Raw genomic sequence first — 9,033 nt, 5'->3', positions numbered from 1 at the left:
GCCCTATAATTTTTACTTAGTTTGGAGAAGATAGAGCAGGGGCAGACACGGTCAAGGAAAGCTGTGAAATAATAATAATTCAAGTCCGTTGCATATATCTCTTTCTATTTTATTAATAATAAAAAAATACAAAAAATTGTATATTTTGTTAATTTATTAATAATTAAAAAACTGCAATTATTAGTTGTTAATCTCGATCTTAATCATCACTAATCACCCTTTTAATCATTATATTTTCTGTTGCTTCAAAAATACATTTAAATAATAAATATATATTTATTGATTTTAATAAAAACAACATAAGGCGATAAATAAAATAAATACACTGTCTCTTTGTAGACGGAACTCGACAAGAATAAAAATTAAATCCAAATAAGGAAAAGAATTAAAAAATAAATAAATAAAAATAAAAATCTAGGTTTTCCAAATCCCTCCCTCTCGCTTTCTCCCTCGGATTTTCCTTCCCTCCAAACGCCATTCCTACTGTTGTTTCTTTTTCACTTTTATTTTCCGGGAAAGTTGGAGGAAGTTTTACAGGTTTTTATGTTTGGCGCCCGGTGGTCTAAAAACTTTGGTGTCGTTTTCTCCGGGAAGTTCATTTTCCCTGGAGAATTTCACCTCCGAATTTTCCTTCCGCGCGCTTCTTCTCTGAATCAGGCCTTTCACTGGTATCTCACTCCCTCTCTGGTGATTCTGTTTGTTTGAATGAAATTCATTTTGGAGAGACTTTTTTTGGAAAGAAAGAAATAGAATTCTTCCTTTTAAAGCTCAGTTTTCTTTATTTTTGTTTTATTTGCCTTGTGGAGAAATTTGTGAAGAGTTTTCTTACACTCATTATGTTTCCAAACATGAGAATTTACAAAAAAAGATATCAATTAAATTGAATTCTTGCCAATTTTTAGTTTCCAAACAAGCTGTAAAGCAAACAGATTTTCCTTTTTTTTTTTTTCTTTTTTTAAAAAAATTGTTTAGATTTTTAGTGTTTAATTTTGTGTTCTCTTTATTTTTTAGGTCTTTTGCGTGTGATAACTGATCTCAGAGGAAAAGTAACTGGTAATTGGAACTGAGGAAGGAAAGTAGTTGTCATTAAAATATCTGTAGAATCAAGGAGCGAGGGAATTTCAGAGCTCTAAAGATAAAGGCCCTCCTTTTACACGTTGATTTTGGATTGTTGATTTTGTTATCTTTAGTAATGACACTGTTTTGCATTGATCTCAAGTCATCTTAAATTTTAATGCTAATTGCTTTATGGATTTGGAAGTACTTTCACCTTCCTCTTCACCTTCACGATCAAGGGCTTTGGTGAAATGTTGTAATTGTGGGTGTAGCTTTTCTTTAGTTGCTTCTTCCTCCACTAGTTCTTGGTTCCGGTCTGTGAAACGAAAATATGATGAGTTTGAGGAGAGAAATCGATTTTATATACCTGGATTTGATCTTTTCTCGAATCCACGAGTGGAAATTGAGAATGAATGTGCTACACTACGGGAAACAGTTAGTAGCCAACAGCAGGCAATACAAGATTTATATGCTGAACTGGAAGAGGAGAGAAATGCCTCTTCGACAGCTGCAAAGGAGGCAATGTCAATGATACTGAGGTTGCAGAGGGAGAAGGCAGAGATCCAAATGGAAGCAAGGCAATTCAAGCTTTTTGCAGAGGAGAAGATGGCACATGACCAACAGGAGCTTTTGGCTTTTGAGGATATATTGTATAAGAAAGAGCAGGCCACTCAAGCACTTACTTGTGAGGTGCAGGCTTATAAACATAGGATGCTGAGTTATGGGCTCACAGAAGAAGAGGCAGAGGGGGAGAAGGGTGAGAGAAGTGAGTTTAGCCGCAACCCAAGTATGGCTGAAAATTTGGACGCTGCCCAATTTGAATTTCCAGCATATGATTATCCACCCCTGAAATGCAATTTGAATGAGAACCCAAGTGCTTTGGAGGGCGATGATGACGTTGTTGACATTGAGAAATATGCTTTTGGTGAGACTCCTCATGCTCAGGATCATCTGAAGAATTTGGAATACAGGATCAATCAGATGGAGCAAAGTCCCAGTAGCAGTCATTTAGATGGGGAATCTTCTGGTTCAAAGAATATTCCAGAGAAGGTGATAGTTGGCCATTCTCCCAGGCGACCAAGAGACAGGATGTTTTCTGCAGATGGTTCAAGTTCATTCATGGGGGTGTCAAGAGAAACAGTTCCAGATCTTGTGACTGAATCTCCTAATTTCAAGTTCAACAATAGCGTTAAGAAGATGGATTATGTTTCTCAATCAGAAGACTGCTTGAATTTGAGAAAGGTGGATAATGCATCAGATTTTGGAGATGACATGAGTGACAGAGTTTATACAATTGATTCTGTCCACAGCAGGGTACCATATAATGGTGTTGTCGAGCCAAAAGCTGGATCTGGGATTTGTGAAGATTATGTTTCCGCTCCAAGGGACGCATTAAATCGACCTGATGTTAGTGATCCTGATATCAAAAAGCTCTACATGAGGCTTCAGGCACTTGAGGCTGACAGGGAATCTATGAGGCAGGCAATTATTTCAATGCGCACTGATAAAGCGCAGATGGTGCTCTTGAAAGAAATAGCTCAACATTTGTGCAAGGAAATGTCACCAGAAAGGCGAATGCCTGTGAAGAAGCCATCTCTTCTTGGGACCTTTTCCTTCATGTCAATTTTCAAGGTAATTCTGAACACACTTTGCATATGAATGAAGTATGCATGTGTTATTATCATGAGCACTCTGGTTTCTGTGAGGTGTTCTCCAGAGCTATTGTGAATTCATATTTACCTGTGTATGATGATGATTATAGGTTCTTTCTAATCTTTCTCTTTTTATGTTTCTTTTCATTGAACCACGGATTTCTAGAAATAGCATTTGTTGGCTATTGCTAAGAATTTTGTAGACTATTTAAATCAATCTTCTTTGCTAGATTGTGTCTAAAACTCATTATTCATGGGACAGCTGTTTATATTACTGGAATCATCATAAACTAACATGTGTTAATGTTGAAGCTATTTTATGAGCACCCTGCTGTGTACTGTCTCTTGCACTAGCACTAAACTTTCTTGTCCTTCATTTTCTTTGTTCAGTGGATCGGGTCCTTCATTTTCTGGAGAAACAAAGCTCGTCGAAGCAAGTGAGTCGATTGATATTTATACATACTGATAGAGTTTAGTTTTTGATTAATGTACTCGAGTTATGAGTGACAAGAGCAGAATGGGAGTGTTTTCCCTTCACAATAATATTTTATAAGATAGGAAGATGCACCTGAAAACTAGGAGAAAATCTAGTTGATCTATTCTTGGGTGAAGAAGGAAGGAAAAATTTTTTTACAGATAGTTTATGTGATCCCAAAGTGAACCCAAAGCATAAATCCAGCAATTTAAAAGGGATTAATCCCTAGAGTTCTTGAGTGCTAGTTAAAATTTTAAAGGAACCCAATGTAATTTGGAGGTAGCAAAACTGTAAATATTCTAGAGAGAGCTATCGTGTATCGAATATCTAATTATCCATCAGTTGATTTGACCTGAGAAAATTGGTGGCATGTTTTGCAATTTTAATTGGTCTCCTGATGTTTGGCGTTGTCAAATTTTGTAATGGCAGGTATATGTGTGGACTTTCAGCGAGCAATGTTGGTCTGCTACTGCTTCTGGACAAAGGGCCTCGGACAAGGCAGTGGAGATGTCTTAGAAGTACACAAGTGTGAACCACTAGTCAAACTTCCATATCCATTTGATGCTGATGTTCATATATGTGAGCCCATAGTGGATTTTGGTTACGTTGCTATAATTAATCGCATTCTTTTTCTGGATTCATTGCTGCTGCAGATTTGGATGTGTTGTGCATTGTTCTTTCATTTGGTTTCTATGGATTGAATATATTTTTTCGGTAGTGAAAGATGGATATGGTATGGGAATATGTTTGGCCATTTAGTTTGTTGGCATTTAGCTTGAGGTACGTCTCTTGACAGTCCTGTATATTTCATATTCTTGTATGATTCCCATCAAATATGCTTTTTTTTTTCTCATGCAAAGATGAATCCATCTCCGATGTTGTATATTTGCTTATGTTATTTGGTAACGTAAAAAAAATTTATATAATTGAATGACAATTACATAATGTAATTAATTATTTATCTTTAAAATAACGTAATAATTTTTACATACACAAATGAATGTAATTATGATTATTTATTTTAATTTTTTTTATTTATTATCAACACCACTACCACAGTCTGGCCATCATTGTTACTATCACAATTACTTGCATTTTGTTACCAATATCACCACAATCGCCACCCTATTACTGTCATTACTCTTATCGTCATCACCACTTAATCATTGCTATCATCACTCAACTATTACTACCTGGCTATTACCACAATCGCTATATCTTGCTACTAACACCACTTAATTATTGTTATCGTCACTGCTACCACTATCATCACTATCACTTTATTATCAATCACTATACTTATTATTAACACTATAAATAAATTAAATATTAAAATTAAAATTATATTATATTATTTTTATTTTTATTTTACAATCAAAATATAAGAATGTAATAATAATTATATTATATTACAACTTTAATTGTATTACATAATTACTTATATTATATTACGCCTTACCAAGCATAACTTTGCTAAACTCAAATCATATGTATCACTTGTTTTTCATTGTAAGCTCAATTTTTACGAAGCACGCTAATCCAGCTAATACACATTTAAAAAAAAAAATGCACATCTTGAAAAAAAAAAAAAAAAAAGCCTGCAAAGTTGGTCATATTAATATATTCTCATCGTTGTGGTGTCATCTTAATTTAAAGCTGATTGTCTCATTCAATACTGGGTATTGACAAGTTTGAGGATAGCACGAAATGTTTCACACGTTTTTTAGACCCAATATGGACGTGTTTGCGATTAATGTATTTGACTTGTTACACTGTCAATAAGACATAATTAAGTTCATGGAATGGCAAGAAATAGTTTCAATTTTTTGGAATGAATAATAGTTGAATCTTGAATGCGTGAAGTAGAGACTTTGTTTTAGAATGAGAAGAGCTAAATCTTGAGCATAATTAGGGCATTGGAAGCTTTACTAGCTAAATTAAAGCTAGGTGGTTTTATGATTAGTATTTGTTATAAAAATGAATGGTATTTTGGACTTGAGAATTGGAGGAAGCATATAATACAAATTTTGTCTACTCTCAATTGCGTCAATGAATTTCTAATAATTTATTGGTGTTGTCATTTTTCTGGCCGCCCTCATAGGCATTTTACGAACTTCCCAATCCTGATTAGCACTAGAGATGGATTTAACATAGAACAAAAGGGACTGAATTTCCCATGGAATTTTGAATTGTCGGTCTATCAAAGACTTGGCCAGCACCTCTGAATCTGTTAAGAATCGGGCCTTTGAGACATGCAGATATAAAGTCAGTCGTAATGCAGCATGCATCGCCAACGCCTCTGCCACCTGAACAATCCCTTTGGCCAAAACATCAATTATTTTTCCTGATGAGTCTCTAATTACCTTCTCCAGCCCTGCGTTTCTGCGTTGGGAACTGTATAAGACATCAACACTAAAGCACAAAGTCCCATTTGGAGGAGGGCTCCACTGTGCTTCTCTGAGGTGAGCCCTTGGAACCTTTGCTGTATGTATCCTGAATTCTAAGTGCCTAGTGCGATAGTTTCAGAGTGTTAATAGGGCCTGTAAACTCTGATTGTACCATCTAAACTGGAGAATCAGCCTTTCCAATGGGGATTTCTTTGATTGCTTTAACTTTGACAGTGATAAACCAGTGCTGCAACTTTCTAACATCCTACCTCTTCTGACCCAGGGTCATTAATCCATTCACCAATTCCTGATAGTTATCTGGCCCAGCTGAGGTCACTTTGAAGTTTGGCAAAGATGGCACCCACGGGTCTTACCATAACAGAATATCTCGGCCACTGTGCACATTCCACCTCACCCCTGCTGTTAGAGTCTCTCTTCCTTCTAGAATGCTATTCTATGCCCAAGATGGCCTCCTGCCTTTCAATGTAGACCAGAAATCATCATGGGGAATATACTTTGCCTTCATTACCTGGACCCAAAGTTTAGAAGGATTCACGAGGATCCTCCAACCCTGCTTGGCCAATTGCAGTGTATTGAAGCCTTGTAGCTTCTTGAACCCAATCCCTCCTCTGCTTTGAGGCTTCGAGACCTCATCTTACCTTCCCATGCAAGAGACTTCTCCACATTCTATTGATTTGCCTGCAGAAGGAGCTTGGAAGCTTGAATACTGCCATGGTATGCGTGGGGACTGCCGTCAGTACTGCTTCAATTAAAATTTTACTTGTCTGGGAAAGAGCTCCATTTATGATGATGGAATAGGTCACAGTCATTATGCATTGCATAACCATACACACAACTCTTTCGGAGAAACCCATTTTAAGCATAATCCTTAACAAGAAAACCCAATCAACTTTGCCATATGCCTTACTCTTCTTGTTTGTGTTTGTTTCTATTCATTTATAAAGAGTGGAAGAGCTCAAGGGCCAAGAGAATATTATCTTGGCTAGCCCTCGCTGGAATGAACTTCTTACTGTTTGTGGATGATTAAATAATCTAACCAAGGTTTCAACAGGTTAGGTAGGGTCTTGGAATAACCTTATAAGCTTAATAAACCAGTTAACCACTTACAAATCACAACAATTTCACTCTTATCCAATTTCACTTCAACTCTTATCTCTTTCCTCTCCACACTTACACTGCCATTAACCATTAAAAATTTAAGAATAGTCTCTCCGACTGTTAGATTTCAAGTTGGAGTCTCAGTCAAAATCAATTATATATATATATATATATATATATATATATATATATATATATATATATATATAAAAACTCTCATTCTCACCTCCCACAACTTAACTAACACTGAGGATATGACAAAAGGCTCATTTTCACCCTTTAACTATTACCCAATAATCCAAAAAACCCTTGAACTTTTTTCGAATTCAAATAAATCCCCCAACTATTAAAATAAATCAAATAAATCCAAAATTAACAATGTTAACTAACACCGTTAAAAAATTTAATAAAGTAAACTATTAATTATTAAAAAATTAATTTTACACCTTAAAAAATAAGAAATATCAAATTTCTTTTTTCCTAAACAAAATATCCAGATTCAAAAGAGAATTTAAATATATTTTTTTCGCTAAACAAAATATCCAGATTCACAGAGCAAATGTGAGAATCCTAGTTTATACTTTCAATGTTGTAGGCTCACTCTCTTTGTTCCCTTAACTTTTTACTTACTAGCAAGTTTTTAATTTCTCTTATTTTCACTAATTCAAATATGGAAATCAATTGTTGAATCAAATATTTTGATTTTTTTTCCTTTTTTGCAATATAATCAGGAATTGGAGGATTGTGATGAGTAGTTTCATTTTTGTTTTTTTAATGCAAATCAAGAAAATATCTGGATTCACCAAACAAAACCCAGCCCCAAATTTCAACTCCAAAAAATAACCCAGAAATCAAAGCCTACTGATCTTGCAAATTTCAATAGCTACTTCTTGATATTAGGTTTTTGCTATGGATTTTTGGTTTGAATAGAAATTATTTTCAGCTTGTGGGTGCAGGAAATGGCTAGGTGGTTTTATCTAAGTGGGAGATTTCCATCAAGCGATTTGAGATATGGCCACAGTATTGTCAACAATAGCAAAACAAGAACTAGTTGCTTCTTGTTGAAGTTTCTTTGATGAGTCTTCAAGATCAGGCTTTACAGCGATGAGGCAAGGTGGAATAGGAAGAGGAATGAATTGTTGATATTGTGGGAACCAAGTGAAAAAAGATTGCGGCTATTTGAGATTGAGATGTAAAACTTGTTGTAAAGTCGAGGGTTTAGCGCCAAACCAATGTCAAGAGCGAAAAGGATGAAGCTTCCTCGTCTGCTGCATCACTCTCATCATAATCCATGTCTTCCTCTTCTTCATATCCATTATTAAGGGAGAAAATCTTCTACTCCAAGCAAAGAAGAACTCAGAGAAGCTAAATTTTATGAATTAACATTACTTTTATTAATTTTATTTTACAATTCTAAATAAATAAAAGATTTTTTAAATAATATTATATTTTGTTATGGTTTTTAGGGAGTCAATTAACAGTTATGTGACTAAATATAACTGAATAGGACTTAATTAGATTAGAATTTAATTATATTGAATTTATTTAATTAATAATTAAGGGGCTTATTTGAACTAAAAGAAATTTAAGAGCTTTTCTAATTATCGGATAATAGTTAAAGGGCTGAAAAAGGTGCCCTGAGAATACATGATATAGCAGCTACTACTGCAGGAAATAACATCTTCAGAATAGAAGAAAAAAATTTTTTTTCCAAAGATAGAAGGATGACATTTTGTGGCCTTAAGGAGGCAAAGCATCTAGTACATAATGACATTGAAAAGCAGAATTACATCTAAAAGATAAATTATGAAGAAACTGTTGAGCCAAACAATGGGCTACTGTGTTAGCCTCTCTTCTGATGAACACAAAGGAGCAATCCTAGAAAATTTTGGAGAGTCGTGAGATATAAAAAATCACAGCTTGAATGGAAAGTGGGTTCTAAGCACTCTTAAGAGAATTGATGACTATCACTGAGTCGCCTTGGATAAGCACTCTGGAAATGCCCATTTTCCGTGCAAGAAGGACCGCCTCACGACAGGCAAAGCTCTCAAGGATAAGGGGATCAACTTGATTATACCATAGTTTGCAAGACCAATCAAGGAAGTTTCCACTGTAATCACGAGCTATAACAGCAGTAGCTCCAACCCTCCTGTGAATGTCAATGGCAGCATTAAAGTTCAATTTTAAAAACAAGGGGGGAGGAGGTTGCCAAGGAAGTGAATTTGAGGTAACCATTGCTTGTTGATGCGAGGGAGCTTGAGCAATCAGAAAATCTTCAAGGTGAGATTGGGCAGATGAAGAATTAATAAAATCATAAAATTTGAAATAAAGCTCATTGACACAT

General features: G+C 35.1%; 1 protein-coding gene across 2 annotated transcripts; it reads left to right on the top strand.

The window, feature by feature from the left end:
- The first annotated feature begins 370 nt into the window (after positions 1-370).
- LOC110650474 (myosin-binding protein 7) lies at positions 371-4,068 on the top strand. 2 transcript variants are annotated; one of them, XM_021805442.2, is made up of 4 exons: positions 371-668; positions 1,012-2,688; positions 3,099-3,145; positions 3,613-4,068. In XM_021805442.2, the coding sequence occupies exons 2-4, from the start codon at positions 1,249-1,251 to the stop codon at positions 3,713-3,715; spliced, it is 1,590 nt and encodes a 529-aa protein (XP_021661134.2). In that variant the 5' UTR covers positions 371-668; positions 1,012-1,248; the 3' UTR covers positions 3,716-4,068. The 2 variants fall into 2 exon arrangements, with proteins under 2 accessions (XP_021661134.2, XP_021661133.2); XM_021805441.2 differs by having other exon boundaries at positions 371-687.
- The last annotated feature ends 4,965 nt before the right edge of the window (positions 4,069-9,033 follow it).

Source organism: Hevea brasiliensis, chromosome 3 (genome assembly GCF_030052815.1).
Source record: "Hevea brasiliensis isolate MT/VB/25A 57/8 chromosome 3, ASM3005281v1, whole genome shotgun sequence".
In the NCBI taxonomy this organism is placed as follows: Eukaryota; Viridiplantae; Streptophyta; class Magnoliopsida; order Malpighiales; family Euphorbiaceae; genus Hevea; species Hevea brasiliensis.
The sequence above is the reverse complement of the archived record's forward strand: the minus strand, read 5'-3'. Positions and strand labels throughout refer to the sequence as shown.